Genomic DNA, 15,340 nt, shown 5'->3' with positions numbered 1-15,340 from the left:
TTCTAGACTTTTTCATGATACTTTTATTCAAAATCTTTATGAAACAAAGACAAAGATAGGTTTTACAATTTTTATAGAGCGTTTCAGCGGTAATTGCAAGTTACTTCGCATCTCGGCTCGATTTTCGTGTTGTTTATCAAAATAATTATTTCTTTTTAACTTAAAAATGCGACAACGAAGTATTAATTTTTTTTATTCTTTTTCATTTTTTAAAATAAATTACATAATTCGTATATACCGTATGTTGTTCGATTTTGGTTATAGAGAAGGCAATGACTTTTTGGTTATTGGGGGTGTTCGGATAAATAATTGTTGCGTGCGGTGTAACTACTAACTTTATTAGAAAAAATCGCGCAGAGTCACTTCGGGCAGCGTATCGTCGTAGTAAGAGTAACGGCGTTGCGCGTACCACACGCTTACAAGTCTTTTTCCGTCCGAGATATATCAGGGCGAGCGTCTAACTACCGCTCTTTTTATACTAGTAGTTTGCCCCCGGCAAGGGCTCTGGACACCTCCTGATTGGTTGACCCGCGAATGGGTTTTCCCAATCAGCGTTGTCCATTTCCTTCTCACCGCCTTGTCCCTTACGCCCTGAGCGCGTCCTGTTTTGGGACCGCGTGGTGATCGGAGTGGTTGCGTTTTTTGTGATGTAACGGCCGGGCTTTTCCTCAGGGCTGTTGCGCTCGGACGTCCGGCGTTCGGGTCCGTTTTGCGTGCCCTTCGGAATTTCCGGTTATTTATGACGGTCTCGTTGACTATCGAGAATTAGGTAAAAAACTCTACTGACTTATTGCCATCTGGACAGAAAACAGCTCACTCAAAAATAGCCTTTTCGAAGGAGAGTCATAAATACGCTAGTCGTTTGCACGAGAAATAAATCCTTTTTATGTGCGCCGACTGGTCGCTACAACTTTATACGCAGAAATGTACAATTTCATATTTGCTAGAACTGTAGAAATCTATCGCTGTTGAAACAAGGACGAGCAAAACGGCGATCATAATAAAGCGTTCTTATACACACATACCTATTAATTTACGCATACATTCAACCGTACACAGATGATGTAATTAGTTTTAATATATGGCGCATATTCCAACATATTCTCGTAAAATCAAAGGGACTGTGCTTTTTTAGCGTTTTCATGCGACGTTTCCCATCATTTTCGTGATTTTCTCGCAATTTTATGCCGAGAAATGTATTTTTCCGCATTTCCAAAAGATTTGCGTACGATTGGCTGACGAAACGGTGAGGCTAGCCATATTTGTTATTGTTGCCTTCTTCAAACCGAACAACGTAGCACCTAGTGTCTACAATCCAACAGAGAGTTGCTGTCTCTTACCGACCGGCAAGCCGTACGCAGCTACAGGTGAGTGCTTCCTTCAACAATTAATATTTTGTACAATAAAGTCAGTGTGTTGCCGTGAGTGATACAGAAATTAATAACCGAAGCATTATCTTTCATTTTCTATTATTCGCAGCGCGGATATGTAAATTGCATTTTTCGAAATTTCTCGATTTTTACTACGCGTTACTTACTCGGTGGTGTAGTGGTTCAAATTCGATATTTTTCTCGCATTTTCCCCTCGGAAAAATCCTGTGAACTAGGTAATGTAATAGAATTTTCAAATAATCTGTGTAAGTTTCAAATGTCCTAGTCAACTGTAATGCCATGCTTTATACTTATTGAACTTGTTGATTTTTTTTTTCTATTATTTTCTACTTCTAATGATTTTTATTACTTTTGAGTTGAAAATTTTGTTGTTATTATTAAAATTTAAGAAATGACAATCATAATAATTGTAAATTAGAATTTTCTATCAGGGTGTAAAATGAATTTTCGCAAAATATTAATTTTTTTAATGTATTTTAGATACTTGGCAGAGTTTTACAAATCTCAAGACAGATATAATTTCTAGGCACTCATCAAGACTGATAATTATCACTTCGATGGAGTAAGGTAATCTTTCACTATCATTTATGTCAGTTTCTCTCTCTCTCTCTCTCTCTCTCTCTCTCTATCTCTGATCATTTTAATTATTTTATAATATATATATATTTCCTGCATTATAATATTTTTGTGTGATCATAGTAATATTTGTCTTGTATGGGTTAAATAAACGTACATAATTGGTTAAGAATTATCTCACCTCCGCGATTGCAAGGTTTGAAAGGGGCAGTTATTTCTCTGGGAAATCCTGTACTAAAATAAATAATGAGTCATTATTTTCAGTAGATTTGTGTATGGATGTTAAACACATAATTTTATGATTGTACAAATGTATGTAGACAAAATAGTATCGCAGAAGCCAAATTTAGGACAAAATAATATAAACCACAGTTTTTTAATTACTTAAGAGCATTTCCAAGTCAAATATAGTGTATACTTTATAAGCCTAATGAGACACGATACTAGTTATCAAATTTTGAACTTATATTGCACTCTAAATGTGCTTCTTTGTTCTTTTAATAATCTTATATCCTTTGCTCTTTATGTTTTGAAGATTCCATGTAAACCTTGTACTAATTTCTATTACGATTCGTAGGTCGTGCTGTAACTATAATTGATAATGGAATTGGTGAATGCGCATACGACGTCAGGTTGTTGAATTACTGAGTTGCTAGTAGTAGGTGGCATCTACATATATCAATGAGTTCATCTCTGGTAAGTCCATTTCATTATACTTCTCTAGGAGTTCATTAAGAATTATTGGGCAAAGCTGAGCACATGCATATATACGTAAATTTATATATTGTATTTTCTATGTATGTTCTATGTATGTTCGATTGTCTTAAAAGTCTCCTTACATTTGATACATCTTGTTTTGCCAGTTTTTCTGTAGATCTGCTAGAATAATTTATCGCGAATGCAATGTCGGGACAAGTTTTAGTTGCTGACAATAAGTACCGTAAGCCACCCATTAGTTCTCCATAAGGAAATTTATCCGTAGAATTAGTACAGTACAGAATCCTACCGCACGCTGTTGTATCAAATAAATCGAGGACAAACCTTATAGCACTGCTACATCTGACACATAAGTGCTACCGACTTGTCCTCTTCAAACAAAATGTTTCGCTATAAGATTGCGCCAAGTTCGCCATTAATTTGGCAGTGCAATGCGTCTGCTTCCAAATGCCGAGCCATCTGTGTCCGTATTACGTCAGGGATTTTGTCCAAAAGCAGTGGTTTTGCACCAAATTGATATAAATTTTTACGCAGAGTACACTAGCAAGCGTTTTACATGCATTTGGTCGAACCAGACATGTCTGACAGGGTATAACAGACATTTAATGTTTTTTTATGCATGAAAGTAATATTTTTCCTTTTTTCCTCGTAACGTTGTATGAAGTACTGTTACGTTTGATAGAGCTTTTATTTATTGCATTTAGTCAGGTAATTCGTCAAGAATTATTATAGTAAGTAAACAAGTTAAAGTTTTAATGTTGTCAACAAGTTGTTGAATGGAACATAGAGACTGTTTATTGAAGGGGTAATCACTAACATCACATATGTTGGGGCGTCACAGCGTCGTCAATAATAGCGACGAATTATGACACTATATTTGTGGACTGTATAAAATAAAGAACCGGATTTTGCCTGCTATTTTGTATTGAGCCCCTGACTACAGTACACCCTTGGTCAGGATGTCTTGATGCTACGACTTCTATTACAACTCTGGTGCTCTATCAGAGAATACCCTCGCTCGTAGCAGACTACCATCCCTCCAACGCACCTACACTATTCGCCGATTGGTCCTGCCCGATTTTGGCAATAGCCAATCAGCTAGTCCGTTTCAAAGCAGACGGCCGCAAGGCCCCGGCAAAGACAGGAAAGTTCCTCCAGGCATGACCGTCATAAAACAATGCCAGGCTGACCCTTCGGAACCTTTCCTTCTTTATAACTAGTCCCGGCCATCGAGACCGAGAGAAACGATTTCTCAAAAAACCTGGTCTCGAAAAACAGCCGGTGATGCACGTCCGTGTCATAAAGACATTAGTGCTGTGCACTAACATACCGACCACCTTGAACGGTTACGTTCGAAATTACTAAATTGATAGTGTACCGCTCAATTTACATTTGAAGAGGGCTGGTCTAGTTTGTCGTTGTAACGAATGATTGACAATACTACTGTCCTAACTTAACTCTAGTTACACTAATACGCATGTATACATAATGGGAATAAGTATTCACAAATTTCTGAGTGATTACAAGTTCTAACGGTGTTTGGGTGTATTATCTTATTCCGGGTCATCAATGGGAAGTGGGGACAATTTTTTAATGGCCCGCTGGTAGGTCCCCTGGGCCGTCTTGACAGTCGCGACTCTCACTATTTTGTCCCGGCCTGGACAAATGTCAATGATCCGTCCTAGTTTCCAGGTTAACGGAGGTGTGTTGTCTTCCCGGATGATCACCAATGTACCCTTCTTGTGCTGGGTGTCATTCGGGATATGCCATTTGTTTCTGGTGTGCAGCGTCTGTAAATATTCATTACTCCACCGATTCCAGAAGTGTTGTTTCACTCGCTGGATGTGTTGCCATGACGAAAGTTTGTTAACGGGTGTGTCTCGCAAATCGTACTCAGGGAGTTGCATTAACGAATCACCTATTAGGAAGTGACTGGGTGATAAAGCAGTAAGATCGTTCGGATCTGAGGAGAGGGGAGTTAGGGGACGGGAATTCAATATGGCTTCTACTTCGATAATATAGGTGTTCAGTTGCTCGAATGTGAACAGCTCGTTTCCTATAGTTTTGTACAAATGTCCTTTAAAAGACTTTACGGCGGCCTCCCATAATCCACCAAAGTGTGGAGACCGAGGCGGAGAGAAGTGCCAATTAATTCCCTGGTCCGATAAAAAACGATTAATTTTACTATTGTGCTCGTTGGAGCTGAGAAATCTTTGAACTTCTGTAATTTCGTTCTTGGCGCCGACGAAATTAGTGCCGTTGTCGGAGTAAATGTTCGTGGCCTTTCCTCTTCTGGCAAAGAATCGCTTGAATGCTCCTAAGCAAGATTCAGTGGTAAGGTCCGATGTAAGTTCTAGATGAACGGCCTTGGTCACGAAGCATACAAAAATCGCTACGTACGTCTTGATTTTGCAACGATTACGAACCTTTTTTTCCTTTATAAAAAATGGACCACAATAATCCACGCCTACGTTTTGAAACGGTCGTGCCCTGGTGACTCTATTCTTGGGTAAGTCGCCCATTATATATGCTGGGACCTTTGGTTTTACTCTAAAACACCTTATACATTTGTGTATGACGTTCTTTGTGGCTCTCATTCCATCTATTGGCCAATAAATTTGTCGGACCGCATTAAGAGTTGCCTGTGTGCCTGCGTGCCAGTGACGTAGATGCTCGCTTTCAATTATCAAATTTGTAATATGGTGCCTATGGGGTAATAACAATGGGTGTTTTTGACAGTAACTTAATGGGGCATGTCTTAGCCGACCTCCTACTCGTAGAAGCTTATCCTGATCGAGGAATGGATTTAAATTTAATATTCTGCTCCCTTTGGGCATAGCTGTTTTTCGTTCCAAACAGTTTATTTCTATCGGAAATGCCTCTAACTGGGCTTGTTTAATGATAACTAAATGCGCCTTGCGAATTTCTGTAGTTGATAAATTTCCCGTAAGTCTGTTTTTCGATCTACAATTGTGAATGAATCGTAGTGTGTAAGCTACAATTCTATTAAGTCGCGCAATGGAAGAGTATCGCGTTAACAGGTCATTCGTCCCTTCTCGTGCAAGGAACGTTATTGTGGTTTTCCGCTCGAGAATTTCTCTTTGCGGAATGTCCAATTGTGGCCAAAAGCATTCGTCTAGGGAGAGCCACGCAGGACCGTTTAGCCATACCTTATTATTCATAAATGTGGATGCCAATTGTCCGCGAGAAATATAATCTGCTGGATTATCACGTCCTGATACGTGCATCCAGTTACGTGGGTCCGAGTCTGTTTGAATTTCGCTGTCTCTATTGGCTACAAAGGTTTTCAGCAAATGTGGAGCTGTCCTAATCCACTGCAACACAATAGTTGAATCTGACCAAAACCTAATCGCGTCAAAAGTTATATTGGTCAACGCCTTCGCTACCTCCTTATACAATCGCGTTAATAACCTAGCCGCGCAAAGCTCTAACCGCGGTAATGATAGGATTTTAAGAGGGGCTACTTTGGATTTTGCGCATAATAGAGATACCCGTACCCTACCTGAGTGGTCTAGGGTACGAATGTATATGCAAGCGCCGTAGGTCCTTTCACTAGCATCGCAGTAGCCGTGGAGTTGTATTTCTCGTGAGGTTTCTAACATTACCCTCCGAGGGCACGAAAAATTGTCTAATTGAGCCAGTTCATTTCTGGTTTCTAACCACACCTCGGCTATATCCTGCGGAATTGGTTGATCCCAAGTGACTTTCGACTTCCAAATGTCTTGCATAATTATTTTTGCCCGTATAATCACGGGACCGAGAAGTCCAAGGGGGTCGAATAATTGCGCTATTTGAGATAAAACTAGTCGCTTAGTGAGTCTAGTTTCGCTAAAGGAGTTCACCGCGTAAGTTACGGAATCACTGGATGGATTCCAAAAAACTCCCAGAGTTTTCTTTGTCTGACTGAGATCTAAGCATATCGCTTGTCGATCGTCATCGTCAATCGCTAATCAACTTATGGTTATTTGACGCCCATTGACGTAGTTGGAAGCCCCCATTTCCAGCTAAATCAATCAACTCATTGCGTAAGTTGATTGCTTCATTGAAGGTAGATGCGCCGGTGAGCAAATCATCGACATAGAAATCTTCTTTAAAGGTTCGCGACGCATTCGGAAATCTGATCTGTTCATCTTCGGCTAGTTGCTGTAGACATCGTACCGCTAAAAAAGGAGCCGAAGCGGTTTCATACGTGACCGTATTTAATTGGAACGTTTTGATTGACTCTTCCTTCGAATCGCGCCATAATATTTTTTGAAATTTCGCATCATCGGGATGCATTTTAATCTGCCTTAAAAATTTTTTCTATGTCTGCTGTCAGGACGAACATCGTAGTAAAATTGCCCATAAGTTATCTTGAATGGTGGGACCGACCAAAAGTGCGTCATTTAAGGATACGCCCGATGAGGATTTAGCCGAGGCATCGAAAACTACCTTGACCTTAGTAGTGAAGCTGCACTCCTTTATTACCGCGTGGTGTGGTAAGTAAAACTCCTTGCCATCTCGTGCATCACTGATTTCTGTCATGTGGCCTAATGCTAGATATTCTGACAGGAATTGTTTATAATGTGTAAGAAGATATCAGGGTCTTTGCAGAATTTGCGTTCGAGTGAATAAAATCTCTTGAGAGCAAGACCTCGAGATTCGCCTATGAAATTCTTCCTATCGTTAAATGGCAAGCGCACGATATAGCGTCCATGTACATCGCGAACTGTATTTTCTACGAAGTGATTTTCACATGCCTGTTCTTCGCTAGATAAATTTTTGCGCTCTGCTATTTCTTCTATCTCCCAAAACTTTGTTAGCGCATTGTCTAAGGAGGATGCGTGCAGTGATCTTGAGGATTTTCCCTTTGCTACTTGTTCTTGTTTGGTTGTAGCTCCCGTGACTATCCAACCTACTAATGTTTCTTGAATGATAATATTTTGTGCACAAAGTTTGATTCGACCCAAACATAAAAGTGTGAAAAACAGTTGATTCCCGAGAATTGCATCTATTGGGCCCGGAATATTGAACTAAGGATCAGCTAACATTATTTCGGTCGGAATATCAATTTCGGTACGTTTTACCTGGCGCAAAGGTAGCATTCCAGTGATGGAAGGAAGCGTCACTAAAGTTACCGTATCATTAAATTGGGTGGTGCGTGATTTAATTACGGCATTGACCAGATATTTGACGCGGGTCTCGACATTGGCAATTCCACCTACCGAAGAATCTATTTCCCGTTTTCTCAATTGTAGCTTATCGGCCATTCTTTCGGTTATGAAATTTGTTTGTGAACCGCTGTCTAACAGCACACGACAATCGTGTTCACTCTTATCGCGAGCTACAAAGGTAACGATCGCTGTCCCTAATAACACTGTCCGACACACACACACACACACACACACACACACAACACAAAATCAAACTTTTTTTCTGGGTTTCTATAGCCACTATGAAATTCTTGTAGAGCTTCACTTCCTGAACAAGAATCCGAAAACCGAATTGCTCCATCACCCTCAGTTTTTTAAATAAACGAACTTTTGTACAAACCCAAAATTTTCGACAAAAATGAGGTATTGCATGAAAAGTATAAACGTTAGAAGGTTCTAATTGGTGTTAAAAGATAGAGGAGAGTTTCCCGAATATAGTGGCATGCAATTTATTAATTGTTTTTGATCCTAAATAGCAATAAATTAATGTGAAAGTTTAAAAAAGTGTCGACGTGAGCTGTTTCTGCGCAATATTTTTGTATTTTTACGAAAAGTTTTTTGTTCAGCACGAAAACTCTACCCAGGATCGGATTCTGTAGACATTTTTGAAGAAGGAACGGCCCGGTAAAAGTGTCGGAACGATGTACATTTCGAATGGATCGAGAAAATGTTCGTCGGCAACATGTGCACGACGTTTTGCCGCCATGTCCTTCGCTGCTCGCTTCTCTCTGTCCGGCAGGGTCGAAGCTATGCGTAATCAACACCGATGGAGGGATCCAATGGGGCACCCACTTTTCGTAAATAATATTTGAATTTTTTTAGTATTTCAATGTTCTTTTTTTTTACATATTTCTGTTAATAATAATCACCAAACTGTGATATATATTTCACACAAAAAATCACACCAGAGTATTTGGAGTTGGTAACGAAAGTATATTCTAACACTAGCATAATTTTGACTTCTACGCCATATAAGTAAATAAATATTTAAATATATATTTAACGATATGTTTCAAGAAGTTTAACGTTTTGAAAATGATTATTTTTTTTTTTTATTTTTATAATTTAAATATAAATTATCGTTATAATTTTAATGATAAATGTATACATGATATACTTGTAATTCGAACAGATTCAGAATAAAATGAATATTTTTTGTTCATTATTTTTCTTTTATTATTTCTCCATTTTTAATTTATGATTCACAGTTTGGCGATTATTATCCATAAAAATATGTAAAAGAAGACAGCACATTGAAGTACTAAAAAAAAATGGCACGCCCCACACGCTAAGTGGGTGCCCCATTGGATTCCTCCATCGGTGTTGATTACCCATAGCTTCGGCCCTGTCGGACAGAGAGAAGCGAGCAGCGAAGCACATGGCGGCAAAACGTCGTGTACATGTTGCCGACGAACATTTTCTCGACCTACTCGAAATGTACATCGTTCCGACACTTCTATCTGGCCGTTTCTTCTTCAGAAATGTCTACAGAATCCGATCCTGGGTAGAGTTTTCGTGCTGAACAAAAAACTTTTCGTAAAAATACAAAAATATTGCGCAGAAACTGCTCACGTCGACACTTTTTTAAACTTTGACATTAATTTATAGTTATTTAAGACCAAAAGCAATTAATAAGTTGTATGTCACTATATTCGGAAAGATTTCCTTTATCTTTTGAGATCGATTAGAACTTTCTAACGAAAAGTAAAAACTTTTCATGCAATACCTCATTTTTGTCGAAAATTTTATGTTTTTACAAAAGTTCGTTTTTTTCAAAAACTGAGGGTGATGGAGCCATTCGGTTTTCGGATTCTTGTTCAGAGAGTGAAGCTCTACAAGAATTTCATAGTGGCTATAGGAACCCAGAAAAAAAGTTTGATTTTGTCGGACAGTGTTACCCATAGCTTCGGCCCTGCCGAGCCGAGAGAAGTGAGCAGCAGAACATATGGCGGCAAAATGTCGTGCCCGCGTTGCCGATGAATAATTTCTTGACCTGCTCGAAATACAGGGTGCTCCTAAAATGTCTCGCATTACGGAGATGTGGGATAGCTGAGGTAATTCTAAGTAACTTTTTCCTTTGCGAAAATGCAATCTGCGGCTTCGTTTACGAGTTATTAACGAAACACACTCAGCAATGAGAGGCGATGCTGCGAACCATAACGTGGTCGATCGATCCAGCGACACGTCCTCCTACTACTGAGTTTGACAGCTTAAGGGGGACTCTGTGCCGCGTTCGAATCAATGAACAAGTCACGGAGCATAAACTTTCGATATTTTTGTTACCACATGACAGTGATAATTTTCAGAAAAACGCTGTTCATCCTTATATCAGAATGTCTGAAGAATATTTACTAATTTTTCGGAACCGAAATAATATATAATTTATAGAGAGAGAGAGAGAGAGAGAGAGAGAGAGAGAGAGAGAGAGAGAGAGAGAGAGAGAATGGGTTTCGTACGGGAATCCCTGAATATCTAGGTTCCGACGTGTCGCATGTTCAACGAACACGTTATAGAGCGGTCTATCAGGATATGGTAGAACGAACGTAATAATTAGCTTGCTCGTTTCGTCAACCGAAGTATCAATACTTCAACAAACTGTTCCCATCCGTAGGAAAGGATGTAGGATACTTTGCCTACTCGGGCAACGTGGACGTAATCTCTCCGGCAGATGCTCGATCAGATTCGATATTGATCTTCGACGACGTTGCTTCTGACGATCAAAATATCATAAGAGGATATTTTGATGGGCAGAATACCTAAGCACTTAATTCGCGACAGTGCCAATCTGTTGATTCTATTCAAACAAGACGCTACGAATCTGCGGCACGTCCATCAGGATCACGTGAATACCGATATGCCATTCGAAACGTTTAATACACTTTGCACGAAATATTGGTAAAACAAATATGGATTCCTTGTAAGCGACAAAAACAGTCCTATAAACCGGTGACCGTTACAGACAGTTTGCTGTGGTCCATGGGTCGAGAGTCGACCCGGCCGCATCCGAGGCTTGCGCCCATATCGGCTTGGACCGGCCAGATGTTGTTTGGCCGCCACTCTCCAGCGAGCCACCGCCAGGGGAACCGCTGGCTAGATGTTATGCCAGGATTGGCTTGGAAAAACCCTGCCCTCGGCAGTACGCCTCATTGGACAAGTTGGATCTACCTAGTAGGAAGCGACTCATTTAGTCAGCCCTGGCCGTCGCTTGGCGCCGGCCAGCGCTGTCCAGCGGGGACCACGGGGAGGTAGAGTCGCCGGCTTTCGCTCGATCCCGTGCAGGTTGGCTTCAGTCGAGACTGTTGCCGACGAAGCGCCACCGCATCAACACCGAGGTGTTGCCTGCTACCGCGGTCGGGGCTGGTGTGGGTTGTGTGTGTGTATGTGTGTGTGTGTACTTGCGTGCGTATGCCTGTTTGGTGATGCATACGTGCGTGTGTTGTGGTGTTGTTGTTGTGTTGTGGTGTATGGGGGTTGGGTTTGGGCTGCCGGCGATGCTCCTCAGGGATCCGGATCGACCGTTACAGACGCGGATTTAACAGTTTGTCGTACTGTAATCGACATATTAGCTCGATTAGAGCTGTTGGAGTAACATCGCTCATAGGTATGTAACCGCCGCCAATGTCGCAGATTGAAAAACAGCGAACTATGATTGCGAAAGAGAGGGGCTACGTAGCAAAGTTATTTAGCAATTCTCTACGAATTGATACTTAAAAGAATGCCTGACGAGAAATTGTATACCAAGAGTGACGAGGAAGTTTACAGAAATATTCTCATCAAAACACAAAGCTACAAGTAGACATACAGTGGCCCACAAAAGTGTTCGCACACCTTGAAATAATGTCAATAATCGAAGAACTTCGTGAAGCTGGATTGATTATTAATTGATTATAAATTAAATTCCACAAATATTCGTTAGGTTAGTATCGAATGGAATGTCAATTTTTAAGTTTGTCAGATGGTTCGACGAAATGAGTATTCGTTGGAATTGCTGTGAAACCAAACGATATATGCAGACAAAAATTGTGACGCGGATTTCAAAATGTCGAGTTGAAACTCGACGACGTATATCAGCAAATACAACAGATCGAATAACAACGAGAGCGATTCGAGTCGTTGATAGAAAAAAAACAACTGAATCGAGACACGAAAAAATGTACGTTAATGTGGGATCTAATTTAATATTTTAAAGAAATAAATATGTTTTAATGCAAAGTTCGACGTATAATGCTTCGAGGCTGAACGCTGACTACTTTCGCCCATTTTCCTTCTTTATCTTCTCGCTCGCGACGCTGCACTCATTTTGTACATACTTTCGGGCCACTATCTCGTTTCGCCCACACACGGCACACGCTTGCGCGCGCGCGCGCGCGCACACATTCTTAATGCGTACGCACTTCACTTGCTACACTCGGCCATTCCTGCAAATTCTCTAGACCCCGAAGTGAACTCTTCATAAGGCTTCATGTAATAAACTGCGGTTGTCGTGATGCTTGATCCTTCGCGAATCACTCCTCTTCATATCTATTCCGTCCAATAAACCTAGACACTTTATAAGGTCCTAAAAACTTCTTATGGATCTTCAACCCCGTGCCGAATTGCGTACGCTTTATTGCAATTAGATCGCCTTGCTTACATAATTTCGCTTTCTTACAACTACGATTATAATTACGTCGATTTTCTTCTTGAAGTTTTAACTAATTTGCTTTCGCTGTCTTTTTTAATTCTTCATGGTCATCTAGATATTGTGCTATCGCTTCCTTTTGTATTAATTGTAACATAGTGACATTCTCGCGCTGCTTCATTTTTATATCGAATATAACTACAAAAGGCGATGTATCTATACTACGCTGATAAATACTATTAATTCCTCTCTGTACTTATTAATTCCTCTTTGTGTCTATTTAAAGCTTAGCTAAAACAAATAATAATGCTTTTGATCCTTTCGACTTGACCGTTTCCTTTTCGAACACCTGTAATCATCAAAATGTGTTCAATCTATCGTACCTCGGTCTGTAATTATACGTGTCGTGTTACCGAATGTTTTTTGTTCTACGACTTTTCTTCGACTCTGTGGCATATAACCAAACAAACTTGGAGAATCCGTCTACTATAACTAAAATATGCTTGTACATTTTACTCGTCGTTGTCATTGGTCCTATGTGATCTATGTGATATGTTTCGAGAGGTCTGTTCCCCTTTGGAATCGGCTATAACTGACCTCTCTTCCGTCTCTTACGTTCCGTTAAAATGCATGGTATACTATAACCGATAACCTTTTCTATCTTTTCAACTACTTTACGCACACAAAAATACCCATTCTCGTGAATCTTTTAATTATATTCGCTTACGTGCTTATTGGTACGACTATTACGCTTTTATTATTTACGGGCTTCATTAAAATATTATTTTTTATTAAGTAATTTTCGTAAGGCTCTCTTTCTAACACACGCCTAATCTTTCCTCTTCTTCTTGTTTTTTCCTGATATTTTATAACAATGTATCTTCGATGCACAAAACTGGAAAACAACTGAGCACATCCGCGAGGCATAATTTTTCTCCTGCGCGGTGCTCAACTTCAAAGTCGAATTCTTCTAACAATAGCGTCCACCTTGCGACCTTTGGTGATAGATCTTTCTTTTTAAGCGTCTTTTGAAATGACTAACAATCTGTAACTAATTTAAATCCAACACCTAACAAGTAAACAAATTTCTCTTTTTTCTTGACCATTTCCTCAAATTTCTTAAATGCATCTTCTCTACCGATACCTGGGATAACAAGGACATCCATGTAAGTTAATACCATTTTACTTCTTACTAGATTGCCAAATACCTCATCGACAAATTGTAGGGAACTGGTAGGACTAGTGCACTATCCAAAAGGCGTCTTAAGGAATTCAAATTGTCCGTCTGGAGTAACGAATGATGTGAACTGTTGACTATCGTGCGCGATCTTAAAACTAGATTGCCCAAGGAAGTCATTTTGACTGCTTTTTAATTTTAATTAGAAAAAAAATTATGTATATAATGATACAATTTCTTAGAATTTTGTGACTGTTTGTACAACATGTAAATGCGTTTATTAATAATTGTAGTTACCTCCCCCTCCTCCTTCATTTCCGGTATATATATGTAGGACGCCGCGAGCGCGATGAGAAAAAACAAAGGAAGGCGATCGGCGGTAACGCAGAGAGGATCGCCGAAGCGATCCTCAGTTGTGATCGGTCGTAGCTCCGGTAAAGAGCGAGTCACTGTATTTCGTTTTTTTTCTATTAATAAAGTTGCTTTTTCGTTATAAAGGTATTGCGATATTGCGGGAGTCAATCACTAAAACCCGATCCTACAAGTGGGGACTCGTCCTGGGATCGAAGTGAATTGACGACAGATAATATCGTAAAAGTTATACGGTATCGAAATCGTTAAATGCAATATAAGTTGTGTTGCAAAAGTCGAAAGTGACGAATTTCGGTAAGAAGAATAGCGATAAGCGTGTGGAATATTTGTGTGAGGCGATGGAGAAGAGAAGCGATATGGTTGAAACGCGTAGTACAACGTCAGAAGAGATAGACGATATTCTCGATCAAACGATGGTGAACTTCGCAAAAGAGAAGTGGAAAGACGCAAGCGGAGAAACGACCGATGCACTCACAGAAGACAGAATAAAGAAAATGAAAGTGGATCAGCTGAAACGTGAATTAATGAAGTTAAACATAAAACCCATTGGTAAAAAAGAGGAATTGAGGAACATACTAATAAACCAATTACAAAGGAACACAGCGGAAAAAGTTTCCGACAGCGAGGAGGCGGATAGCGACGTTTCAGATGAAGATGCCTATGCATCTAGCAAGGGCGCGACGAGGACAGCAAGACACAAAAGTAAAGAGTGGACACGCAAGCAACGTGCTACACGTGGCGTTAAATTTATGATAAAAGATGTTGACGAAAGTCTAGCGTACTTTACGGGAGACGATAGACTGCCAATTGAAAAATGGATCGCAGACTTTGAGGAATTGAGCACATTATTGGAATGGAACGATGTGCAGATGCTACTGTATGATAAACGTATGCTGAAAGGTTTGGCCAAACAGTTCGTAACGTACGAAACGGGTTTAACTTCATGGAAGATATTAAAGAAAAGATTAAAACATGAGTTTGAGACCGAAGTGAATAGTGCCATAGTTCGCGCGCAGCTTACAAAGCGAAGAAGAAGACAAAACGAAAGCGCACGGCAATACATCGGTGCCCTGCAAGAAATAGCAAGCCAAGGAAACGTGGAGGACGAAGCACTAATAGAACACATCATCAACGGAATACAGGACGAAGGAATGAACAAAACAATGTTGTATGGTGCATGTTCGTTACACGAAATGAGGAAACGTTTGGAACTCTTCGACAGAAGGAAAGAAAAGATGATGGGAAACAAGAAGCCCCGTTTATCAAAAAAGCA

General features: G+C 40.0%; 1 protein-coding gene across 1 annotated transcript; it reads right to left on the bottom strand.

Moving 5' to 3' along the window:
* Positions 1-4,237: 4,237 nt before the first annotated feature.
* On the bottom strand, positions 4,238-7,954 carry LOC143262794 (uncharacterized). Its single transcript, XM_076528262.1, has 7 exons — positions 7,772-7,954; positions 7,339-7,717; positions 7,031-7,249; positions 6,686-6,865; positions 6,203-6,615; positions 5,724-6,019; positions 4,238-5,648 (listed from the first exon to the last, which is right to left on the bottom strand). The coding sequence occupies exons 1-7, from the start codon at positions 7,952-7,954 to the stop codon at positions 4,238-4,240; spliced, it is 3,081 nt and encodes a 1,026-aa protein (XP_076384377.1).
* Between the last annotated feature and the right edge of the window lie 7,386 nt (positions 7,955-15,340).

Source organism: Megalopta genalis, unplaced genomic scaffold (assembly GCF_051020955.1).
Source record: "Megalopta genalis isolate 19385.01 unplaced genomic scaffold, iyMegGena1_principal scaffold0222, whole genome shotgun sequence".
NCBI lineage: Eukaryota > Metazoa > Arthropoda > Insecta > Hymenoptera > Halictidae > Megalopta > Megalopta genalis.
Note: the sequence above shows the minus strand (reverse complement) of the source record. Positions and strands in the feature narration are given on the sequence as shown.

Coding starts and splice junctions, on each gene's coding strand:
- LOC143262794 (XM_076528262.1), bottom strand. CDS start 7,954: ATGGCCGATAAGCTACAATTGAGAAAACGGGAAATAGATTCTTCGGTA. Junction 7,718..7,771: donor GAATGCTACCTTTGCGCCAG/GTAAAACGTACC, acceptor GCTGATCCTTAG/TTCAATATTCCGGGCCCAAT. Junction 7,250..7,338: donor TTTCATAGGCGAATCTCGAG/GTCTTGCTCTCA, acceptor AATTCCTGTCAG/AATATCTAGCATTAGGCCAC.